Raw genomic sequence first — 26,229 nt, forward strand, 5'->3', positions numbered from 1 at the left:
TATATCTTATTTGGGTTCTGAAGCGGAGCTTATGAAATCTTTCTGTGAAGTGCGCAATTGCCATATACGCTTGGAACCATGTAAGTACAAACAAATTAAATCAGGGTTTTTAGTTAGCAGTTGTGCAGTAGTGTATAGTAGGAGGATACATAAGAGAATAGGTTAAGCATGCACAATAGAAATATATGGATCTATTTCTATAATTTATAATTTAATCCTGCCATAAGTTCTGTTACAAATTCAGGCCGGATAAAAATTTAAATACCATACATTTTGTTTTAAAGTTCATTGTCGTTAATAATATATATTACAATATATTATAATTTAGCGATCTAAAAACCTAACTGGTGACCTTTTGCTTTCACACAAACCTTTAAACATTTCGGCCATTGTTCAAAAGCAGCACGCACAGTTTCTATTGGTACTGACGACGCTGCTCGAGAGATAAGACCAGAGCTGTAGGGTATTCGTCGGGTGTTGTTCTCCAACTATAACAACAAACTGTTGTCCGATGGGTTAAAATCGGGAGCACCAGATAGTCACTCATCCACCGCTATGAAACACTGAAAAACACATGATTACGTCCACTTCCATTGCTGCCATTCCATTTGCGCTGATTTTTTTTGCATATCATGTTTCATAAGCAATTTAGTTGTGGGAACAAGAAAACATTACACTAAGCCAATTCTGGTTAATACGACTGTTGATTAATGATATTTATTGAATTTTCGGCTTTAAATTCAGTCACAATCTTGGCTCGATGCGATGGTGCATTATCATCGTGTAAAATCCATGAATGGTTCTTACACAATTCCAGACGTTTTTGACGGATGCTCTCACGCAAACGCCTCAACAAAGTCAAATAGAAGCTGCATGCCAAACTCATAAGCCAATGTCTCATTGGCAATTAAAATGCTCTACGTAAGACATACGGTACTTTGTTTGAAAAAGTCAGCTTTATCGGGATCAGCTTAGCAAGAACTGAAAATATCCACCAAAATTATTCGAATAGGCTCAAGCTCTCCTGCCATCTCCCTAACACATGACTGACGATTTTCAAGCAGCATATCCTTCACTTTTTTTATATTTTCTTCAGTTGAAGAGGTCTCTAGAAATTCTTGTAAAGTGTTGTACCGTTCTAGGATTGTGTTTTTGATAAAACGTACAAGCACCAGCTTTTTCTAACATTCGCAGCGATTCAAAGACTTTCCATGCTGTGCGCGGAAAATTAGAGAGAAAGAAATTTTTCTTATTGCGACAATAATGGGTATGTTGTATGTACGCATAGTCGCTGTTGATCGAGATCTGGGAGGCGAACAAAGATTTCGGTGACATGCAGGTGTAGACAGGCGGCGCGCTGATACGCGATGTACGCTCTTGTTGCAGTTCCTGTTGTGTATTCTCCTTGATCAGTGTCGTTTAGTTTTGTGACGTCTGCGCCGTAGCTTGCAGTTGTTGCGGCTGCTCCTTCGCCGATTGCAATTCACGCACTTGCTCGTCGAGATAGAATATGCGATGCTGTAGACGCATATTGTTTTCGTTCTCTTGATCTAGCTGTTTTTGTGGTGTCGGCGCACATTTTTTGCGCAGCACCACTATTTGACATATGCCTGAATTGCTGATGGCTTTGTGCCGTCCCTCTTTGGTGCGACAGGCAATCATCTTGCCATTGACCTCGAATATGCGATCACCTTTGTAGAGTCCATCACCTTCGAGTGCCCATTCCACATAGAAACCGGGCTGATCGGGTTTGGTGAGCGCGGCCCAGCGGACGGTAGTCGCATGTACGGCGTATTTTGCGCTTCAGCTTTTAACCTCTGCTTTCGCTGTCATCGAGATGTGGTCCGGTAAGGCGTGGTAATTTGCCCATTCAGAACTGTATGCGTAGATTTCGTATAAATGCCTCGCGATCTCGCAGTGCCGAGCTTAGTTCTTTCGTTTCACTGCGACACGAACGCGCGAAAGGTGTATCGCCGAGCGAAGACACTTTGCGGCCTCGCTCCGTTGTGGCGTTTTGCGTTTGTGCGCTATTAATGAGGTTTGCCTCGTGGTGTGGTGTATTTGCTGGATCGGTGATTTCTTCTTCGGTGATTTAGTGTTGTCTAAAAGTGAAAAAAGAAAATTCGAAAATTAATATCGAGGTTATAACTTTGTTTCRKTATTTGAAATCTTGGTTGTTTTTTAAGCAAATATAGTGTTCGGCGTTTTGGTGTATTTTTCTAAACWAGAATGTGAGAAAATATAATTACTGTGTTTCAAATATTCAGGCTATGTCATAACGAACCTTAATAACCTAACATAATCTATTTGATAAATGTACTTAATTATAGAACCAGAAATCCATAGCTTGGGATCCATCTTRGAACAAGTTTCTAATAAATCCCACTTTATTTCCTGACAGCCGTATAACCCTTGACTTAAATATTTAGTTTTAAAATAAAATGATGAATAAAGTATTTTAACAGTTTAKATTTCCATACTTTTTGTCCTAGTTGCCCGATTTTGATATTTGATAACGAAATGACTAATCGTTCCTAACCTTAAACTTTGAGCCATACCGTTCTTAARGGATTGCATTGGTTCACCGGTCAATCGATTTTTTTTTATAGTCTTTTTAAATTCTAAAATACCCCTAGAATATTGTGCTAATTTTTAAATTTTATCTGAYTAATAGTTTCGGAGATACAACCTTAAGAACCTGTGGTCTCGAGGCTAGCTAGGATAAGTGCACCGCCCTTAAACGCGTTTTGCTCGAAACTGTGTTCTAGAAGTCGGTTGAAAAGATTTTTGATGAAGAATTATTTTTCTTCGATTACAATTATTTGAAAAAAAAGTCGTGAAATTTTAATTTTTTGTAAAAATATCTGCCAAAATCCAATTTTCAGTTTTATTTCCTTCGTCCAAAGTCTAAAATAARGTTTTAACTAAAACACGCRTTCTTKTACTTTAGATGATACTCCCAAAAAATATCAAATATTTTGACTCAAACACAAACCTTTGGAAAGTGTCGATGTGGTGACGTCCAAATCATCTCGTTGATGTGTATATCTGCCTTAGCACCGCCGATTTGGTGCGGGATAACAATTACTTGAGCCAACCCCTGCCAGTGATGTGATCTGCGTGCATATKTGTGTTCACTATGTATATGGAAATGGTAGATGTGTAAATATGTTATTTAGTGGGATTTTGAGTGATTGATAACTAATTTGTTTGCTGTTTTGTTTGGTTGCTATTGGTGGAGTCTAACTTATATTCTAGTACTGTGCCCAAAAAATAAGCTGACATTGTATTTATTTTGAAAATTCTTTATTTATTCTTCCAAATCAATTACATCTCCTTCAAAGTAATCCCCACTAGATGTAGTATACATTATGCCAACGGATTTTCCAATCTTCGAAGCACTGTTTGTAGTCACTTTCCGCGATGGCCTTCAGTTCCGTCTTCGCTGCTTCTTGAATATCGTATTAAAACGGTGTCCCCGGAGCGGTCTTTTGAGCTGGGTGAACAGCCAGAAGTCGCATGGCGCCAGATCAGGTGCATATGGTGGTTGCGGAACGATATGGGTTGAGTTTTTAGCGAAATGATCATTTAATTCAAATTCTTTGCTCAACAAATTTCGACATCGCAAAAAACGAAAAACTCACTTTTAGCAGCTCGCAAAATGACAAGTGTTTCAAACACTAATGAATATTTTGACATGAAATGTGATATAAATGTGACTGACAGAACTACCAACTTAAAAAAAAAAAATTCTCCAAATCCTTCGACGCGCGCAGTTTAAATTGAAATGTCACCCTTCTTTGKGCACGTTTTTCTCAAAAACACACTTTTTTAAAATGGCAGACATGATTCCGRTCGAACTACTCAACCGATTTGCTTAAWTTTTTCTTTTAAATGTTCATGCCTGGCTATCGTCCCTACKAGATTAATAATTTTGTATAATTTATTGACAATGTTATGCCGAAAATTTATGTAAAAATACATGGAGAAAAATTTCAAAAAAGAGCGTTAATTACTTTTTTAATGATAAACATTTTTTCATGATTCTAGTACTTTTTAAGAAAATAGAGTTTTTGTGTTTCCAAACATGAGAAATCGTGTCCGTCAGTGAAATAACGCATCTCATTCACCCAGCCATTTCTCCGACATATATCATTAAAAAATTCCGAAAAAATTTGTTAATACACTCCACGATATACCTCATGATATGTGAAAAAAGTTCTATTTTCGAATAAAAATTCAAAAAAAAATGATCCCTTCAAAAAAGTAAGGAAACTCGAAATTCACTAATACTCTGAGCTCTTTGTTTAAATCTAAAGTTATAYAGTTGAATAAAATTTATTGATTTATCGAAACACCTTTATGTATTGATTCTATTACAAAKAAGCTTATACTCACTTATATATTTTCTTTAAAATTGGATATCAGGATAGACTCTTTCAAGCAAGCAATATTTTTTCTGAGAGCATTACAGGAAATGCAGTTAGTAAGAGTTAAACAATGCTTGCAATTAATATTAAGAATAATAAAAACTATGCACTGCAATTCGGGTTTTACAATGTAAGGTATTAATTATCGAAATTAAAGAGAGCAACTCGTTTGGTTCAATTTTGCGACTCTACATTTGCATTATTTTCCGTATTTTCAGTATYTTCCTTATTTCTTGTAAGTTTTGCTTGCTATCACTAATCRCTATAATTAATATATTATATAATTTGTTATTCCACAAAAATAATTGGCGCTCTAAAATTGCGTTGTCTGCACGTTAAATAACAGCAACTACAACATCGCGGAGCAACAAAAAAATACGGAACAATAGAAATCTTGATCCCTGATAGAAATAGATCCTTAACTAGATTTGCATCACGTTTGGCCTTCTCCTGTACTGGATCAATAATCTCCACCTCTCTCGTATTCAAATCGGCCAGCAGGTGCGTGTAGGTCCAGGTAGTCTCATCGAAGAGCTGTCAMAAATTATTTTAAATTGTATAACGGCTTTATGTGTTGATATATACGCATATGTAAATATATATATGAGCATATGTACTATGAGAATGAGCACACCAAAATGTGCTGCGTTTTAAATTTAGCCTTCCTCTCTATTAGATTTTGTATTAACCTGTGTTTAGCTTTCGTTTTCAATTGGCATTACTTTTACCAAATATATTTTGTATATATGAGTATATAAGACTGTGAACGCTTCAGGAGGGTATGTGTTCAAGCAGACATCTATTAAAGCATATATGTATGTATGAATGTTATATACATATACAAATATACATATTTGTTCAACTTGTCATAGCCACGCGTAAAGCCGGCTGTTCCGGCAYTATTTTTGTTATTTGTTGACAACTTGTGTGTGTGTGTATTTGTACTCCTTATTTGCTGTTGATTAGCAAATATGCCTGGATATCAATAACCAAACGTAATCATTTCARGAAATTTCAAGATCTATTATCCTTATCATTTTTTTGCCACCAATTTAATACTTTTRATAATCATAGATCWCAAATGGTAAAAATTTCACAATTKTTTACAGAAATTTTTACACGAGCATGCTGTCCGAAAAGCAACTGCGGGCTCGACTGGTAGGCACACATAGTATTATGGCAAGCAAAAGTTCCCATAAAAGCTGGCAAAAGCTCCCATAAAAGCTAGCAAAAGCTCCAATAAAAGCTGGAAAAAGCTTATAATTTTGGTTTTTCTCTAATTATAATTAATTTTTAATTTTTTATTTTTCATCAGCTTGATCACTCTCTAGACTGTTTGAATAACGTTAAAGCGTTCTTAACACAGCAAGCTTTGTTACGTTGAGAGTAACTGATATTCAATTAAATATATTCTATATATAAGAAATAATTTCGCAAAAAATAAAATTTTTCACAATGAAACCTGAATATTAGTTTACTCGTACTTATGCTTCAATATTTCTGCATAAAAAAACCCTATATTGCCAAACTGGGCTCAATAGTGTAAAAAAGATCAGAATAAAACAGAGCTTCCCCCTAAACAAAATTTGAGCTTTGATCGTGTTGAATACAAACTAAACATAAGTTTAAATAACCATGTCAGATTAAAGTACATAGTTCCACCAAAATGTTTTTGCATGTATTTAAATACATATTTCTATAAAAAATTAATAAAATTCAAAATCATTATTCAGTGCGGCAAGTTTGTAACATTGTTTAAAGTAACTTTTACAAAGCATTTTGTAAATACTATTCTACTATATACTAGCAGATAATTGACTTATCGCGACATGGGTTCCCTTGGGTAAAAAACAGACTTTTTTCAACAATTTTTCCTCATATAAAAAAATAAATATTTTATTAACACTTTTTATTGTTACAAACATACACTTTTAACAAAGAAATTTTAAAATTTTTGGAAAAAAATGTATTAAACTCGGCTATTGGGACGCCATTTCCGGTTACCCCTCTGAAAAAAGATGCGCCCGCGTTGGCAGAATAACTATTTGCAGGATCATCCAAAGTGGACAAAGGAAAAAAAMYKRAAATTKSRWTTTTWRSMMYTYMWTTTTWMCMAAAAAAAAATTATAAAAAAATAAAWAAAAACCTTCATCTAWGTATATCAAARACCTGTGTAAAATTTCATGAGTATCGGTTGGAAAGGTCTCGAGAWMTCTTGTCAAATCTTKATTTCAAAAACGYAGTTTYGAGAAAAACGCATTTAAAGACAATWAAGRTGAGTCACAAGTGCACATGTTCTGAAGGCTGTATCTCCGAAACTATCACTCRGATCTACAYGAAAATTTAAAACAATATTCCAGAGGCATTATAGAATTTAATAAAATAATAAACAAATAAATTTTTTGAAAACCCGTAAACCCATGTAACCCCTTAAAAAATTTAACCTGTGTTTTACGCATTTTAATATCACATAAAGATCGATTTTCTAAAGCTTGGAAAGAAATATATTTGATTTCCGAGCATATGTTAGTTATGAAAGTCTAACTAAATATTATTGCTTATAATGAAACTTTATCAAAACTCTTCAATACAAATCAATACGATAAGAGCAAAAAGCGTGTTAATCGGCGCTAACGTAGGTAACGCACAGTTTTCAGTTCTGTGTCGAAGGTTACTCTTAAAAGCTCCCACCCCCTGAAAACTCAGAAGAATTTTAGCTTTAGACTACYGGATTACTGCAGTGTTTTTCAGGCAGAGTGGCTGCTATCAAGGTGGCGGTAGACGTACTGCTACGAAGTGCAGTATCTTTTAAGGAACTGAGCATTCACTTCGACAGCGAGCGCTGAGCTCGTTACTGTGCGTTCAAAGCTAGTCAAAAAGTGTCTCTCTCTCCTCTCCTGTAATTATTTTTTTTTTTTCAAAGACTTTATGCGAATTTCATGGAAAGTCTTATGTAAGAGCCGCTTTTTCCTCTTCTAATTGATAAGTTTTACTAAATAAACGATATTTCNCTAATTGATAAGTTTTACTAAATAAACGATATTTCTGCATTCAATTAATTGATTTGCCAGCTAATTAGTTAATTGATGCAAAAATTAAGTAATTCTGTAGTGCATTTAAGTAGTGTATACTGTACTGAATATTTAAAAGAGAAAAAAGTAATAAGAAAATCAGACTTAAGTACATGWGTGCAMATTATATAATATTTAATATCACATWGGTGGTGTTTTGAATATKGCAYGAGATTTCTAACGGAAATACTAAATTCAAAAATAAAAAAAACAATAATATAATGTGTTTACTATAAAAATAGTAATCATAAAAAACGCAAAACTAATATGTATTTATAACCACTACGTTATTAAACGATAAAAAACGATATTTTGTTGCAAGATTTTTAATTGAACGATAACGGTACTTTTAAAAACCACTAACAGTGTGATAAATTAACTAGAAACATTAACTTTTACTTCCGAGATGGTTTGAGAGAGCTTTATATATTATTACAAGACCGAGCTCATTTTTAAATCAATAACTAAATTCATTAGAGACCATTAACTTTTACCTCCGAGATGGTGCAAGAGAGCTTTATANTATTATTACAAGACCGAGCTCATTTTTAAATCAATAACTAAATTCATTAGAGACCATTAACTTTTACCTCCGAGATGGTGCAAGAGAGCTTTATAGCAGTTRAKMAATGGGCGTGGCACCGCCCACTTTTATTCGAATCCCCGAAATTTGTGTTTTCCAGCTAAAAACTTTACTTCCGTAATGCGCCCGCTAAAGTTAACCAAAACTGTTCCTAGTCCCCTAGGTAGCGAACATGTGAGACTTTCGACAGAATATATCGGTAAATGTATGAGATATAAATARTTACAATTTATACATAATCCTTTCTTGTGAATGGCATGTCTTTGTGTCAAGATGGAATTGATCCGGGTCAATACTTTCCTTAGCTCCAATATACGAAAACAAATATTTTCAAACYTCCGGGTGGCTTTTGTATTGCAAGTTATCTCAATAAAATTAATAWAGCGTGTTTTAYTGATAACAGTGTATCTTTGTATCTWAAATRGAAAAAAAAATGGTTTAGCCTCCATTTATTTACAATTATAACATCCGGATGACTTTACTCTCTGTTATTAGTGATTGTATGTGCGTTACCCTGATGAAACTTCGGTGCATTTWATTAATCTGTGSCATATTAATTGTACCTTCAATATARCTTTAATTGGTTTTCTTGTATTCTAAGGGACCAAAAAATATCAAAAACGTAGAGACATATGCTTTTTTTTTTTATTTCTAAAAAGGATGCTCAAACTCTTTAAATGCCTAGTAAGAGAATTAGTCAGACTTAAACTTAAGTGAAATGTACGCTTTAGGAAGCCTATAAGCTCAACGAATTCAATATGAAAGTCATTCAGGTAAATCTTAATACAATAATATGTATGTATATTAGGGTGTTTTTGCATTTTGGACTATTGGTCTTTTTCAGTCCTGTCAAGAAGTTTCCTTGGAAATACCCTAAAAAAATTCCCTACAAATTTTCGGCCTTAATATTAACATTAAGGACTGGACCAAGGCCTATAAAAAGCCTTGCTTAAAAAGCTGAATATCTCGAGAAGTATTAAAGATAGCGATTTTGACCTCGAACCTTTTTTATAGCAAATTAAATTTCCTACAAACGTTGTCATGTACATTTTCTCTATAGCTCTTGTCCTTTACAAGATATATACAAAACAATGCCAAATTCGTAGAAAAATCGGGTTTAGAGCCCCGTACTACCTTGCCGGTGTGAGTTACGACTTGTTGCACTGGACACTTTTGTAGAGTGAACAATTTTGAGAAATATGTGCCTAAAGTAAAAGCGATGCCATAAAATATCTCTGATGTGTAGGAATTTWAAGATAAAAACTCGCGATTGTAGTGTATTTTCTATAGAAAAGTTTTACCGGCCTTGGTCCAGTTCCTAATGTTAATATTAAGGACTAAATTTTTCAGGGATATTTTTAGGGTATGTCCAAGGAAATTTCGTGACGGGACTGAAAAAAGTTAATAGTTCAAAAAAAAAAACACCCTAATGTGCATACATACACTAGACGTTCGTATGAATGAGCGGAAATGTTTATTGCGGTCAGTTTATCTCTGAAATAAATTAATTTAAAAAAATATCTTAGAAAATATCAAAATTTCTGAATGACTTACATGCATACACCTATAAAGGGTTAAATTAAGTACGAAACATCATCACACAATTTACGTTATTAAGGCTGCGGCAAAGCTCTTTTCGAATAGTTATACGCCGTACAGCGATCGGTTTAGACGTGGTGCACACACATTGTATTCTTTAAAGCTTAGTCTTAGGCAAATTTAGTGAAAATTGTTGAGTGAAAACAGCATAAATTTACAAAAGTAAAATGTCAGCGACAACAGAAGTGTGTACAAATGGGACTGCGGAAATCATTAAAAGTGCAACGGAAACTACTAATCATAGTGTTGCAGCCAAAGGCGAAACGAATGCTGAGAGTCAAATCCCCGAATGGCTGAAAGCGGAACTATTTGTAGATCTGCTGCAGAAAAACGTACCAAATTTTAAGAGCATTAAAAATTTCACAGCCAAAGTCTGGGAAGTCGCTGGCGAAAATTTAGTCAATGTCTTGGCATCGGTGAATTTAGACGCAGAGCTTGAAGGCAAGTAAAAATTAGTTTATTGCACTACTTGTTGTGGTATTTAAAATTTCAAAAGTCTATTTGTTCATACTTTAGATGGAAAATTACAAAATTTGTCATATATGATCAAACTACCCATCGACGCGGTACAAGAACTAATGGCGAATTATCATAATCTAAATGATAACGAAAATGTCATGTATAAAGACGTGATACCGGAAATGGAGAAAATGTATAGAGATGCGGGAGTTGAAGTGAAATTCGGAACAAAATCTTACGATCTAAAAACGCCATCCAAATTCGGTGTTGTACTCATGGACGATTTACGTCCCCATGGTTTCAAAAATGTCAACCGTATTGAGGGTTTCGACATGGAACACACCAAGGCCRCATTGAAAAAGTTGGCACAATGGCACGCCGCCTCAGCGGTGCGTGTTGAAACCAAAGGACAATATCCAAAAGTAGTTACTGATGGAATATTTAACGAGGGCATGTTAGCAATGATGGAACTGATGATTGAATTAACAGCGCCATTATATATGGAATGTGTTCGCACGTATGAGGGTCATGAAGAGTACTACGATAGTTTGGTATGTGCCGAGGCTTTAGTTTAATGTAAAATAAGTGTGTTTTTTTTATTCTATTAATTTTTGTTTTTTATTTTAGCAAAAAAGTCACGAGTATTTTGCAGAGGAATTTCATTCGCTACTGRAAAACGATCCAAATGGGTTCAATGTTTTAAATCATGGAGACTTTTGGGCCAACAATATTATGTTCCAATATGATGACGCGGGTAAACTGAAGGAAACATATTTCGTTGACTTTCAGATGACGCATTATGGTTCACCGATATTTGATCTATATACTTTGCTGCTATCGTCAACGAGCTTGGATGTGAAACTAAAGCATTTCGATTATTTTATTAAATACTATCATGATAATTTGATTGAGTACTTGAAATTACTGAAATATCCCAAAAAATTACCCACCCTAAAGGAAATCCATGCCGACTTGCTCAAAAATGGCGCTTTCGGTGGGTAAAAAGTGAAATACCAAATGAGCATTATAATCTCCGTAATATTCTTTGGTTTTTCTTCACAGCTTTAAACTTAGTTGTTGGACACTTATCCCTCATGCTGATCGATTCAAAGGAAGTACCTAATATTACCAATTTAATGGACATGACAGAAGATGGCATGGCTCTTAAAAGGAAGATCTATACAAATTCACGTTATCGGAAACACGTGGAGGTACTTTTTCCTTGGCTTTATCATCGTGGTGCTTTCTATTGACTAAGGTACAACAATTTGTTCCTAAAAGGAATTTTTATAGTCAGTGTACACTGACCTATAGCATATATGTATATAATTTTAATTGAAATAAGTGTATAGAAAAATTGATGGTAAATTGCTTTTGTTCCAATGCTAATGCTAGAGTGCTAATTGGAAAACACTTTACGTTAATATAAAAGACACAATAAAAATAAATAAAAACGGTAAAAACGATATTTATTTTAAAATAATTTTTGTGTAATTGTTTACTAACGGTATCAAATTTTTTTGACATTTTATTGACGGAAGTGGAGGAGGTGGATATGGATGAAATTAGTTATAAAAACTATATTAAAAGCATTGCACAGAGCAGTGCAATATTGAAACGGAAACGATAAATTATATGTGTACAATTTCATTCTAATCCTTCCTCAAAACTATCACAATTGCTAAGTATTGGGAATGGTAGAATAGAACTGCGACCAAATACTCAATGCAATGGTTCATAACTGGTTCAGTAATCAGAGGATGAAGATTATACCACGTGCATTCCAAAAGACTGATGCCATAACCCTATTAGACGACGTTTTTGTCTTTCCACGCTTGACGACCGGTTCATCATTTCCTCAGTTGCCAAATTAGTATACGTATCTCTTAAAGGTAGGAGCTGATTAGAAATCATAAAGAGGATATTGCTAGTGACATCTATGTATCAGCTAAAGTAAAGCGTGGACGGGTCCTCAAGTAAAATTATAAAATAAGCAGCTGCTAGGTGTCGGTTTATCTTTATTAGAAACCAAAGTTTAAGAGGTTAATCTTGGAATAAAATCTTACATTGAATGAAGAAATTAAGTACCTAAACTTAAATAGCTCTGTCATTGAATGTATCTTTATATTTATTGTTTTTCAATATTTTGAAAATCATCCACTCAAGATTGTATAACGAAAGTTGTAAAATTCGAAAAATTTTAAAATTTGTGTATTTCATTTGTATTCTTAAGGGTTTACGGGTTTCAAAAAACGATTTTTTTATTGTCTGATTAAATTCYACAACCAGTGAAAGCATAACGCCAGCAGAAGGTTAACCCACGTTGTGCACATGTTACATTGCTCGACTGTGAAGAAGTTCGAATTGAAATTACCCGTCTGAAGAACAACGAAGCGGCGGGACCGATGAATTGCYGGCCGAGCTATTCAAACATGGSAGCGAAGAACTAATAAGGAGTATGCATCAGCTTCTTTGTAAAATATGGTCGGACAAAAGCATGCCCAACGATTGGAATTGAAGTGTGCTCTGTCCAATCCACAATAAGGGAAGCGCCACWATCTGCACCAACTACCGTGGGATAAGTCTATTAAACATCACATAAAAGTCTACCGAGCGTATTGTGTGAAAGATTAAAGCCCACCRTCAACAAACTAATTGGACCTTATCAGTGAGGCTTTAGACGTGGAAAATCAACAACCGACCAAATACTCATCATGTGCCAAATCTTAGGAAAGACCCGTGAAAAGAGAATCGACACACACCAAACTTTTTCAGCATCGAGAGGAACCTCTCCGAGAAGTTCGATACCAAACGAAGTTTCAGACAAGGCGACTCCCTATCATGCGATTTCTTCAACYTGCTGCTGGAGAAAATAATTCGAGCTGCAGAACTTAATCGAGCAGGTACAATATTTTATAAGGGTGTACAGCTGCTGACAGTCATAACTTTGAAGTCGTAGATAATTTCGTCTATCTTGGAATCAGTATAAATACCACCAACAATGTAAGCCTGGAAATCCAACGCAGAATAACTCTTACCAGCAGGTGCTACTTCTGAATGTGACCAAACTCTCTCAGTCCCTCAGTTATGAGTCCCTCATAATTCCCGTCCTGCTATATGGTTCAGAGGCATGGACGATGACAACAACTGATGAGTCGACGTTGCGAGTTTTCGAGAGAAAGGTTCTGCGAAATATTTATGGCCCTTTGCGCGTTGGCCACGGCGAATATCGCATTCGATGGAACGATATTGTTTATGAATTAAAAGAGGGAGCGACTACGCTGGCTGGGCCATGTTGTCCAAATGGATGAAAACACTCCAGCTCTGAAAGTATTCCTTCACTCCGTTGGAAAGACTAGGAGGAAAAGAACCAGACTTCGCTTGGAATCTCCAATTGGCGCCACGTAGCGAAAAGAAGAAACGACTGGGGCGCTGTTGTTGAAAAAGCTATAATCATGTAAGCTGTATCTACGTCAGTAARGAAGAAGAAGAAGAAATCCTACAACCAGATCTAAAAGATTGTCCTAAATTTTCATGTTGTTCTGAGTAGTAGTTTGGGAGATACAGCCTTGTTAACTTGTGCGCTAGGCTAAGTGCGCCGTCTTTAAACACTTTTTTCCGAAACTGTGTTTTTGAAGTCAGATGACAAGATTTTTCGAGAACTACTCAACTGATCTTCACGAAATTTTAAACAAGCCTTTGTGATACACTCGTTAAAGACTTGGATGAAGAATTTTTTTCAATAACAACAATTCAAAGAAAAAAAATGGTGAGAAGTTTTCACTTAAATTTAAATTTTTTGTTAAAATGTCTGCCAAAAATCCTTCTTTCGTCTGAATTCTAAGTTAAATTTTTAACTAAAGCACATATATTTCACTTTTGATGATCCCGATGAAGGAAARCTAGTTTTGAAAAAACATCCTTAAGCAGAAAGGAAAGTTTTAAGCCAATGAATCTATATATTACCGTCGAGAAGTATTCTTTACAACTTTTTGATATCCCACGAAAGATCGCAATGATATATGTTGACAACTCCTACATTTATGTAACTAAAACTCAAATATACTTAGAAACAAAGGCAATCARTGCCCATTCTCTATAATTTTGGCTGCTTTAGCCTTCAATTTTATTACGAATGGAAAGATCTAGCTTCTGCCTATTTTCGTCTGATCTTAGGGAATTATATACATAGGAATTTAAGCAGACATAGATAGAGTGCATAATTTTTATCACTTATAAAACTCTAGACGGTGCCGATAACTGGGGTTACATTTATGAGAACGAGAGCGCCACCGGTATGTTGGGTGATGTGTACACACAAAATGTCGAAGTGGCCATCGGCTGCATTTACAACTGGTACAACAACATCACGGAAACTTCCAACATCATTGCACGATCGTCTGTAGCGATTTTAGGGCCAGCGCCAGCGTAAGTGATCATAAATGATAGGATTATACACAAAATGTAATGTGAATTTGTATTCCTTTTAATCTGTCATTCAGACAATTTCCCGCTTGGCGTGCCAATATAATGCCATTCAGTAACGCCCTCTGGATTTTCTTAATACTGACGATTCTACTTTGTGCCGCCGTTATGTATTTTATYCGGTTTGTAGCCTCTCTGCTGGACAAATGGCTTAGGGGTGTACAATGTGATTTTCAACATGTAACAGCATTTGGACAAGCGACRTTGGATATGTTTGCGGTTTTCATACAACAGCCATCCGGGCCGACAAGGTTAATTGGTATTTAAGAATTTGTATGTTGAAAGCTTMAGTTTGATCAATATCTCTAATTGCKTAGAAATCARTCAAACACAGTCAAAATCSTATCAAAAGCTACATYCAAAGCTTGGTCGAAAGTTTCAAGGCAAACCTTATTGAAAACTTTTCCGCAAACTTTCCAAAATAATATGCTAATGTAGACCATTCAAAGATTGCCCTTAAGGCAATATATAAAAGTACAAATTGTTTGAATTCGATTATGAAAAACTATGCTAACTTAAAGAGAAATTTATTTCACGATTTATAAATCACATGAGTTATTTGTATCTGATATTTTACCAGATACTATAGATTTATAAATTCCTAATTTTTTTTTTTCATTCGTAAAGTCTAAACACTTTTGCCGCCCGTTTCTTTCTGGCGATGATACTCTGTGCCACTATTACCTTGGAGAACACCTATAGTGGTCAATTGAAATCCATACTGACTGTACCGTTATTCACCGAGGCTGTTGATACTATGGAAAAATGGTCGCCTGTCTCTTATACACATCTAGATGTGTATAAGAGACAGCACCTATAGTGGTCAATTGAAATCCATACTGACTGTACCGTTATTCACCGAGGCTGTTGATACTATGGAAAAATGGTCGAAAACGGATTGGACTTGGTCAGCGCCATCCATTGTATGGATTCAAACTATAGACAGCTCTAATATCGAGAAAGAGCAAATAATGTCCGAGAAATTCGAAGTGCGCGACTATGATTTTTTATACAATGCCAGCTTTCGTTCAGACTACGGACTGGGTATCGAACGTCTTATGAGTGGCTCTTTTTCTTTTGGTGATTATGTGACAGCGCCTGCTTTAGAAACAAAAATTGTAATTCTTCTTGTTTTTTTTTCCAAGGATTATTTATAAATCTTTACTAAAATTTTTAGGTATCTAAAGATGATTTATACTTTGATTGGAGYCGTGCTGTCTCCATAAGGGGCTGGCCACTGATGCCGCTCTTTGACAAACATATACGCGCTTGCRTTGAAACGGGACTTTTTGTACATTGGGAAAGAAAGGTAAGGAAGTGCGATTAAATATCTTTAGTCAGGGTAGGCGATTATGTAAGAGTCGTTTGTGCAATCTGTTATTAAAAGCGAGGCTCCATTTCAAAATATTTTATCATCGATAATTTCCACTTTACTATATACATCATGCTAAAGATTTCGAMAGCTCTAAATTATTAACCGTTTGATTTCCCCAGCCGCTAGATTCCGCTGACCCAAGGTAAATTCTCAGAGGTCCAGTAAGCTATTCGCCTTTAGTAAATTTCAACTTTCGTTGAATTACTGACGCAATTATATCCATAACTCGCTCAAGAAAAAAGGAAAAGTTTATATGGACCTGTCTGGATCAAATTTGAACTTTTGTATATAAAATTATCTCATGCTCATAAGTATGTTTRTAAACATAAAAATATTTTACTTATTTCACCCAACAGATTGTGGCAAAATACCTGAATCGGCAAACACAGGAAATTATGCTGAACTTGGCTTCRGGGCACATCAATAAATTACCACCACAAAAGCTAACCATCGAAAATATTTCGGGCGCCATATTTGCGTTGCTCTTCGGCTGCCTGATTGCGAGCTTCTTATTTGTGCTGGAATTGACTGCTTACTACTTCAATAAGTTTCAGGGCTTATATATGGAAAACAGTAAAAACTAAATTATTTCAAGTTAGTCAAATTACTATTGAAAATGTTGCTTGGAAAATATGAGAATAAAAAACTATATATAATATATTAGGATGAACCACTAACTAGCTTATCGAATTCACGGGYTTAAATTAATCAGAATGCAAAGAAACAAGTAAGGAAGTGCTGATTTCGGGCATAACCAATCATTTCATACTATTGCAAATTGCAAGGATTAAAGGTAGCGAAGTACCTTCAGGTACATGAGACCTGTAAATTATAGATATTGGGTATAGGGCGAGTTTTTACCCGGGTTTTTTTTTCCTTCTAAGCATAAATATACACTCAATTTTATTAAGATAACTCACATTAAAAATCGCGGATAAACATTTAACTCCTCAAGGCGAAAATATTTCGAAATCTTCATCCAACGTACACCCACTCACCAATTGAACTGCAATCATCTTAACAAATTCGATGCCACTTTACTGCACCTAATCCGACCAAATAGCAGACATTAGACGCACATAACGAGCAATCAAGGCTTCAGTGCCATAAACATCCAACAAGAAGTCAAATCTCGCTACCTTCAAGTATCAATTTCAGCTTTAATCCAGCATGTTCCTAGCTACACACACACACACACACACACATATGTGGCATGCGTTAAATACGGCGACATATAGCGAAAGGCATACGCTCGAACCCATTACAGACGGAATTGATGAAATGCAAGCATGTGTTGGCTTTATAACATTTTGGCCATGTCAGCGATCAAAAGCCCGCTGTGGTTCAATCTGAAGTTGTATGGACGCCGCAGCCAACTATGAGCACTAAGAAAGCTAATCGAAACAATTCAATGGACTCAATAACAAGAGAGCAGCCACGACTCAACAACAACGGSCAAGTTGATTTGCCACAGCAGCAAAACAGTAAAGCACTCAATCAAGCGACCTTATAGACCATTACCCAAGCTGCCACAATAAGCGACGATGGYGGTGTGGGCAAAAAGAGTACWCGTCTCGTGGCAAATGTAAACACAWATGGGGAAATAGCAACTACAACATGTCCAACAAGTTTGCTTCACTGTCTCAATAACTGGCCGTAAGTGAGCCTAAAACACCACACACACACCCGAGTAGCGGGTCATGTTCGAAGTTGTAAGCGAAAGCCAAGGCGCAGATTAAAAGATTTGCCRTACGCGCGCCCACACAACATGCCACGTGTGGCCATACCGATGCTGCGTTATGATACATATCTGCAAGCATACTCGTACATATGGATCACGGATGCGGATAATGTCAGCTGAGAACCTCGTCGAAAGCGCAACAAGCCAATGTGTTCGCCGGGCTGTCTGACGGTTGTGCYAYGATTGCCGGCTTTTCGTTAAACTGTATACGGGCTGATAGCACCACACTAGCCTTCGTTGGYTATGACAGCTCAACAACAATGAATTCAACAGTGCTGAGCACTATGTGATGTCAAGAGCTTTGCAAGTCACAGTAATTAAAAGCTGGAATGATTTTCATCACCGATTTGCATGAGTTGTATGATTTTATTGAAGCTTTATCATTAGGTATTTTCAGCAGGCTGCGGTGGTCTAGCCATTTATGCGCCACGCAGAGAGTTTGTGATTACTAGTAGTGTTCATGAGAAAGGACTTTATAAAGGCACATGCGTATAGGGGATGAAAAGTTACCGATATTTAGTGGCAGGTTGTTGTTTGCGATATTAGCAGTAATCACAGTAGCGAAGTGACGGTTATCGATATCTAAAATAAATTGTCTCAAAATCGATTTCCTTACATTTTTAAAGGCAATATATATTAAAAAAAAGGCTCTTTCACATAACTCGGATGTCAATTACAAGTCATGCTGCTTCAGCGTCGATGGTTAGATCGATTGTGTCAATGAACTGATCGATAAAATTTCATCTGATCAAATTTGACCCGGACTGGACGATAATTAATCAAAAGGAAATATTGGTTTCCGCAGAGCGGTTTTCTCCCTCCACTACTGTTTAATCACTATATTTCGAAWTTCCCTCAACCACCAGAAGGAGAGCATGTGTTCAAAAGTGAATGAACATCTCTAAAAACATGTGGATTAACACCTTCACTGACCAGTGAATGGTTTCCGCAAGACACAAGAGTGACTCTAGCGCAGCTTTGAAACATCGGAACAATGTAGCGAATGGTGCTCCAAAAATCCATGAATGGAATTGKATTAAGCATTTTCATTACTGACTTTGAACCAAAGAAGCTGACTTTGAAGGACGTAATCCTTAGTACGGGTCAAATTTGTTAATATGATGTGGTGCTACCATACAAAGAGATCGATCAAGTCCATGTATGAAAAGTATTTTATTTCACGAGTTTTCCTCACGACATTTCGTAATTACTTTRGCAATTTTGTTCACGAAATTTGCGAAATTCAGCATGGACTATTGSTCAAGCCAACGCTGCAATCTCCGAAGAAATTGTTCAGATCCGACTGCACAGCTGCAGCTGTCATACCAATGCATCGATTCAATAAACCAGCCTCCATTAAATATTAAAGCTTTATAAAATCATAGTTAAGTAACTTCCGCAGCTTTTGTGAACCGACTTTAATTTCATCGCAATAAAAYTACTAATGAAGCGAGCATTAATTACCAAATGGACAGCACCATCGACTGGCCACCGCTTGGCATTCGACTTTGTTACATACTGCAATTTAGCAAGTGCCACAAGTGCATAGTGCAAATTYCTTGCATGCTGCATGTATGAGAATTCTCTCTAAAGGAATGCCCCTGATCTGATTAGAGTGGTTGGATGATGAAGGAGCGAGCCGGGATGCCAGTGGTCGGAGCGGGCGGGTAAGGTATGTGGATAATTGACTGAATGTGAGCGCACCTAAACATCCATTTAAGAGCCCACCCACACAAACAGGCATTTGTGTTGGTGTTGGTGTACTTGAAGAATTTCCAWTGCACCAGGGCACTGAAGCGACCGAAACTTTGTTCTGCTCGCAGCAGCAGCGCAGTCATAAAAGGAAAACTATTTCAAAATTATGTGAAGTTCAAGTGTTTACAATGCTTGATGGAATAGTTTTGGGCAAATTAATGCACTTTAAATGCACGCTCCGCTTTAACTAAGCGTGTATATTAGCAGAAGCTTTGCATTTGCCATTTCACAATGATTTCGTGTAWTGCACGATTGCGTAATACATTTGCCTCATATTTGTAGCAAAAACTTKTTTATTTATGAGTTAATTAGTCCATGGCAAACTTTAGCTTTTTTTTTTTATTTTTGTAAATGTAAATCCCCCAAACGATTATCACCGCTCATCGCACAATAAAGTAATGTGTTAATCGGATTTCGCCGCGGTTCGCCAATAGAGGATTTTTATGCGTTTTTAATAAATTATTTTGTGCGGAAATAAATACAATTTGTGGTATTTCGCTGCATTTACAATAATTAAATTTACACGCTTAACTCGTTAAGTAAATAAGCGGCCACAGCATAAGCATACATATACGCATATTAGGGTGTGCGATATTTCATATTTGATATTTTTATTGCTGATGTCCGCTGAAGCTTTAGTTTTTAATATCGTAGGTAAAAAAAACTCTACTTAAATCACTAATATATGGAGAATTTTTATAAGCATTCGAAAAAGCATTCTTTGGCCATCCGTTGAGCCCAATTTTAAATCACTCGTTCGAACATTTTGACTGGTAATCCCCGTAACACGGCGGGATGTTTTRCTCTAAGGCCTGAAACAGTATTATCCGCATAGCCTTTAAACTCTGGCAGCCAATCGACGTGTGGAAAATGGCGCCTCACGTAAGAAATAGCAGCTCTTGAAGCTCTTCAGGTTACTCTTCGTCTCAAATGCGGCAATTTCGCTTGTTTACATACCTATTGAGCTGGAAATGGACCTCATCGCAGAACAAAATTTGTCTCCATCGGATCTCCTGAAACTTTCATATATATTTTTCATTAAGTATAGATCAGCACAGCTCGTTTAACTAAATTTAAAGGAASATACACGATTTTCTAATTTACCGTACCACTTTCGATTCCAACCATATTCAGTTATACTTCCAGTTYGCCTAATTCTTAATTAAAACATTCTATTATTCGAAGTAGTTATCTTCTGTKAGCTCCTTCAATACAATAACAGAAATAGCGGATATAAATTKGATTTCTTATTAACAACATCRTGTGAGACACGATCACCTCTAATTRGTTTTCATGGTATTGCAGAGGCAGACACCCGAACAAAACCCTCTTCTCTATTATAGTCAGTTATACATAACCGGAACGAATTCGGATTTTTATCCGCCTAAGAACTATCTATATTTTTAAAATTGTTTGGGAAACATTTTATGCTAAAACAGCAACACAAATTATTTTTAATAGTAAGTACTCATCTGCTATTTTTTTCAGTTTGGTAGGTGTCTTCGCTAAACCTCAATCCAAGTTGATTACTAGCACTAGAGCAAAACTTAACAAGTATGAAAGAGCTAAGTTCGGGTGCAACCGAACATTTTATACTCTTGTAGCTTGCAAGAATCAATGTCAGGGAAATACCACAAGATATAAAACGTCAGGATCGGAATCTAAGCAATTTTATATATACATAAATATACTCTATGCAAGGTGCCTTCCAAAATAAACAGGATTAAAAAAAAACAGCACAAACGGTTTTTTCGGCAAAATCAATTTATTTTATTCAAAATAGTATCCTTCTGCTTCAACACAGCTTTTTGCATGGTCGAACGTTTTATGATGGGAGTGAAAAAAATTAATAGTTAATAAAAAAACCCTTATATACATATACATATAYATATTTACTTCGATTSCGATCCTCTGGTTAACGTTTTGCACCTTAAGATATTTGCCTGGCTTTGATTTTGGCAAAATTCATTAGTTTAGTATATTCGGTTGCACCCGAACTTAGGCCTTCTTTACTTGTTCGAATGAAAACAGTGGCTCAGTAGTTAATTAATAATTGCTCGTTAAAGGATGCTCGAAACACCAAATCAACTTTTATTTGCTTTCGTTGATGCTCTTGATTTTAAGATATATGTATGTCTATACGTCGCATAAATTATCTGTTTCCATTTCAATTCAGCGACGACAAGCGTAATTATTTCCAACCATGCGGCAAAAGCCAGAGCCAAGCATCACAACCGCAAGTTGTCATAGACTTAACTTGACCACGSCGCTGCTTCGCCGTKACACATGTCAAATGTATAATGCGACCAGCATTTACAACGACCTTGAATTACACGCCGTCCGACAACAACAAATACGCCTTGCTGGCATGCGCGCTAAGCGTTCATAGCGCCAGTTCGCGAATGCTGTTGAGCGCCAAGCGTGTGAGAGAGGAAAACATTGACACATAATGTGCCAAATAGTAGATGTACGCCTACGCGGTCRTATATTCCATCGCAGCTCGTTAGCTACGCAATTTACCACATTGTGGTGAGCAGCCTTGAAACTGTGTAGTGACAAACTTTCAACAGCMTCAACCAACAAGCAACAACAATTGCAATAATATGTGCGACATGCGTGGCAAATAGCGGGATAATAAGTTAAATACTCGTTGCATGCAGCAAACGAGGCAAAAAAAAAAAAAAACAATAAACAAAAAAGTATTGCAGAAAGCACTCAGCCGCATGTGTGTGGGCTGCTGCTACGCTGCGTATACGTAACATTTTGCACTTGAGCAGCGCAAGTTTATAGACAAGCGTTTAATTGCATGTTACACTTGTCGCGAATAGAAAATTATTACGATTTATCTGTCTTTAATATGAGGGAGTTGCCACTTGGTTGTAAATGTCGGATTATTTTACGAGAAAATATTAGTTATTAAGGATTTATTCAAGAAATTTCTTAATTGCTTTATGACTATTAGGCGTAGTTCTCGATCTATATCAGCAATTTCAACAAATTACTAAAAAAAAAAATCGAAAAGTTTGCATTACCCGATCGACTTAAAAGCTTTCGAGCCTGCAAAACKACAACCAATAATTATCCGACTTTGCTCGAAAACTATATTTAACGCTTTCCGTTGCTGCAGTAATCACATTTTATTTCTGTGTAGTGTGTATTTTTAATTCCTTTCCAAGTTTGCACTTTTGTTATTATTGTAACTTTTTCCTAATTACAATAATCCACAACAAATTGGCAACCGCAACCAAACAAGTGTTCCGCCACACTACAATAGCTGTCATTTACATATGTACACACGCACACAWATAACTCGCTATTTCACAGACATGATGTGCTCGTTGTTAATGGGTTAGGTAATGCCTAGTATTCGTTGTTGTTGTCGTGCTATTGTAGCACGCAATGTTAGTTTCAGATGTTCTCGCATGTCCTTTAAGCATTTAATTAGGTGTCAACATGGCATTTAATCAAGCCAACAGCGACAGTCATTTATTGCTGCTGGTATAATAATAAACACTCACTTAAACACTTATGACACCGACGCCGAGTATACTGGGTAGTAGTGATATACTTTTTTCTGTTTTCATGACTAACATTTATAAATGGATGGATATTTTGAGTATGAAGCTTTAAAGATAGTTTCGTGAAACACCAGTAAGTATCAAACCGGTAGTTGGCGCTAAGACCGAGGAAATATGAAACATTTTATTTGAAATTTAACACGTCTCATATTAAAATAAGTAGAAATATGTAAAAGTTCATTTCTTAAGGCTCAAAATAAAATGGAAAGGTTTTTATTTTAATCGGTTAAATCATCAATGAGCAGCCTGTTGAGTAAAGAGAACGCGTGCAAARTTTCGGATCGATAACTCAAAACCTGTGGCAATATCCTCCAACATCTGTATCCACGTATTTACCAAATGGAGMCATGGACAGATATACAACCAGATGGACAAACAAATCAACTAAACCCGTCAAGGTGCCCGACACTTCCACCTGGGTGCAACAAAGTTCTTGGTAAACTGGACTATAAATATATATAAAGGTATCTTAGAACTACATTTGTCAGAAAATCCTGCTAGATGGCGCTGGTTATTACCGAAAGTCTCATATATGGTCTAATGGAATATGACAAAACTAACTAGGTGTACTTTTTATACTCATTAGTTCCACTATGCTACTATAACCTATGCCACTATATAACCTTACAAGCAAAATAGAATTTTTAGTCATGAAGATGATCATCTATTCCTAATAATATTTCTTAATCTTCTTCTTTATTGGCGTAAACACCACGTAAAACCAGGTTCTTCTCCACCGTGTCTTCTCAACGGAGTGGAAGGTTTCCATTTCCTCTGCTTCCCACGGCTGGTACTGCGTCGGATACACCCAGAGCTGGAGTATTTTCATTCATTCGGACAACATGCTCTAGCCAGCGTCGTAAATCTTGCACAGCTCAGTGTTCCATCAACTGCGGTATTAGCAAAGGAACATTAATCTTCCACAGAATCATTCTCTCGAAAACTTGTAACGTCGACTTATCAGTTGTTGTGATCGAGAGAGGAATTTACTGCTCAATAGTCTACTCAGTCCGAAGAGAATTTGTTGGCAATAATTATTCTGCATTGGATTTCGAATCTGACGCTGTGACGCTTCGTATCATAAATCATTATAGTATAAATCAGGAATTTGGAAGCTTATAACTTTCACACTTTTTCGCTTTGAAGAAATATATAAGGGGAGGCTTAGATCGTTCTCTCCATCGTTCAAACGTCCTTTAAAGAAAACTTTTATTTAAAACTTATATTCTTATTCTATATTCATTTTGACAACACCTGTCATATAGTATATGTAATTTCCTTGCCCTGGAATACACCCTGGCATCATATGTTCTATATCAAACAAGAAATGGAAATGTTTCCGTTTAAATTAAAAGTCAYAACTAAATCGCCGCCTAAGTGCTGCTCCACTTCAAGTGCGCACCGTCGAGTGGCAAATAAATACTGGAAATGAAATTAATTTCCGCATGCCGTTACGAAACTAGAAACTTTGCGACCACCAAACAGCAATACAACTGCAACAACAACATACAAAACTAAAATAACGCAAACACGAGTGTAAAAGGTGCACACAGTGAACTTAACSGTAAACCAGGAAATCGATTGGAAACATTTCATCGAAATTGCAACTTAAAGTGTCAGTGCAATGTGATGCTCGAAAATGGGAAAAGAGTTGTTGCTCAATTTCATCGACAATGTAAGCCGCACAGGCCAAGCGTGCTACTCTTGATTACACTTGCACTGCGGAGAAGTATGAGCAATTCATGTGCTGGTGTGCAGGAAGGTGGCACTGCCGGTATTTCCTTGTACAAGGAGTTTACAACTGTCGTACTACTAAAAAATAAAGCGAAATACAAGGAAATGAAAGACAGGAATAACATCATAATAATGATTCGGTTCGATATGGAAAATATTGAGCTCCTAATTTATCTGCCAGCTCAAATAACATTTCATTCTATTCTGATGTGCAGTTGAAGGTGCTTCCTCATAAAAAGGCATCACTTTTGGATTAATAGATTAGCGAGGCTTTAAGTTGCTTCTTGGAGATAAAATATTTGTGTTTATTACAGACGCATGCTGTTTGATTGTGAGATCTTGGCATATCAGGGAACATGATGCATTGGACTACTATTCATTTTGTCACAATTATACGRCAAAGAAATTTTTCTTCGCCCATAAAAACATCAATGAAAAGTTGCCAGTTGGTGGAAATGTGAACAGAAACAGAACATAGTTATTATTCACTTCGAAGAAGATTCAGAAGGTGTTATAAGAACATATTTCACGTATTTTCTCAAACAACTGATCAAAATTTAGTCGGACCGGTTCCAAACCAAACTGATCACAATTTAGAAGCCGGTCTTGGTTAGGAAAATCTTCACAAGAAAGGCGGCATGATCCGGGGCGAAATCGTGATGCAACTTCCGATCGGCTGCGATGTCTTGTCGGACATGATTGACCCTTCGTTCGAGTCTCTTAAGGACGTGAAACTTAGCGTTGACGGTTTATTCAAGAGGAACAAATTCATGGTGGACTATGCCTTTGATATCAAAAAATACMATGAGTATCGTTTTTCCTTTCAATTTKCTGCGGCGTGTGYAACTCTGRAGATTACCWCTTTATCTCGGGATCATACTCAAAGATCCATGACTTGTCACCTGTGAYTAAAAAGATATATAWCAGAGAATCTCAACATCTTTTATGTATCAACTCAATCTATTTCGATTTATGTTTTTTGGTATAAAGAGTGTCAATGATAGACTCGGTCTAAATGATCTTAATATTTTTCCAAAACGACGTCTTCACAATAAAAAGAACAAAGTAGAGGAACCTACATTCATCAAACCTTATATTAAATAGTTACTGGTTATAAGATATAACTTTATGAATATTATGTCGGAACTTTCCAAGAATCTAGCTATGAAAATCCGCTGAACTCACTGAAGGCAATCACAACTAAGACTTGCTACATCGGCATAATTGTATTGCCGCAGGAGATAAACACCCAAATATGATACATGCTTATTTTTTACTCCATCGTGCTATAAAAAAACTTTCTTGCTTTTTTTGCAGAGTATTTTATTTGAGAGGGTGTTATTTTTGGAAATTACAAGGGTATATGTATACAGTACTCATCTACATCGATATACCTGGACAGCAAAGTTCATAATCGAA

At 36.1% G+C, this 26,229-nt stretch overlaps 2 protein-coding genes across 2 annotated transcripts in view; both read left to right on the forward strand.

The window, feature by feature from the left end:
• LOC108969515 overlaps positions 1-16,586 on the forward strand; it is a 22,545-nt gene extending 5,959 nt beyond the window's left edge. Inside the window, exons 6-12 of the mRNA XM_018934271.1 lie at positions 8-80; positions 14,390-14,570; positions 14,645-14,878; positions 15,255-15,372; positions 15,491-15,745; positions 15,805-15,936; positions 16,359-16,586. Coding sequence (XP_018789816.1) covers positions 8-80; positions 14,390-14,570; positions 14,645-14,878; positions 15,255-15,372; positions 15,491-15,745; positions 15,805-15,936; positions 16,359-16,586 — 1,221 coding nt within the window. The remainder of the gene's footprint in view (positions 1-7; positions 81-14,389; positions 14,571-14,644; positions 14,879-15,254; positions 15,373-15,490; positions 15,746-15,804; positions 15,937-16,358) is intronic.
• On the forward strand, positions 9,702-11,625 carry LOC108969518. The gene is made up of 4 exons (XM_018934275.1): positions 9,702-10,124; positions 10,200-10,693; positions 10,770-11,136; positions 11,205-11,625. Exons 1-4 carry the CDS (start codon positions 9,851-9,853, stop codon positions 11,393-11,395), a joined length of 1,326 nt encoding a protein of 441 aa, XP_018789820.1. The 5' UTR covers positions 9,702-9,850; the 3' UTR covers positions 11,396-11,625.
• Positions 16,587-26,229: the final 9,643 nt, after the last annotated feature.

This window comes from Bactrocera latifrons, unplaced genomic scaffold (assembly GCF_001853355.1).
Source record: "Bactrocera latifrons isolate USDA-ARS-PBARC rearing strain unplaced genomic scaffold, ASM185335v1 scaffold_255, whole genome shotgun sequence".
Lineage (NCBI taxonomy): Eukaryota > Metazoa > Arthropoda > Insecta > Diptera > Tephritidae > Bactrocera > Bactrocera latifrons.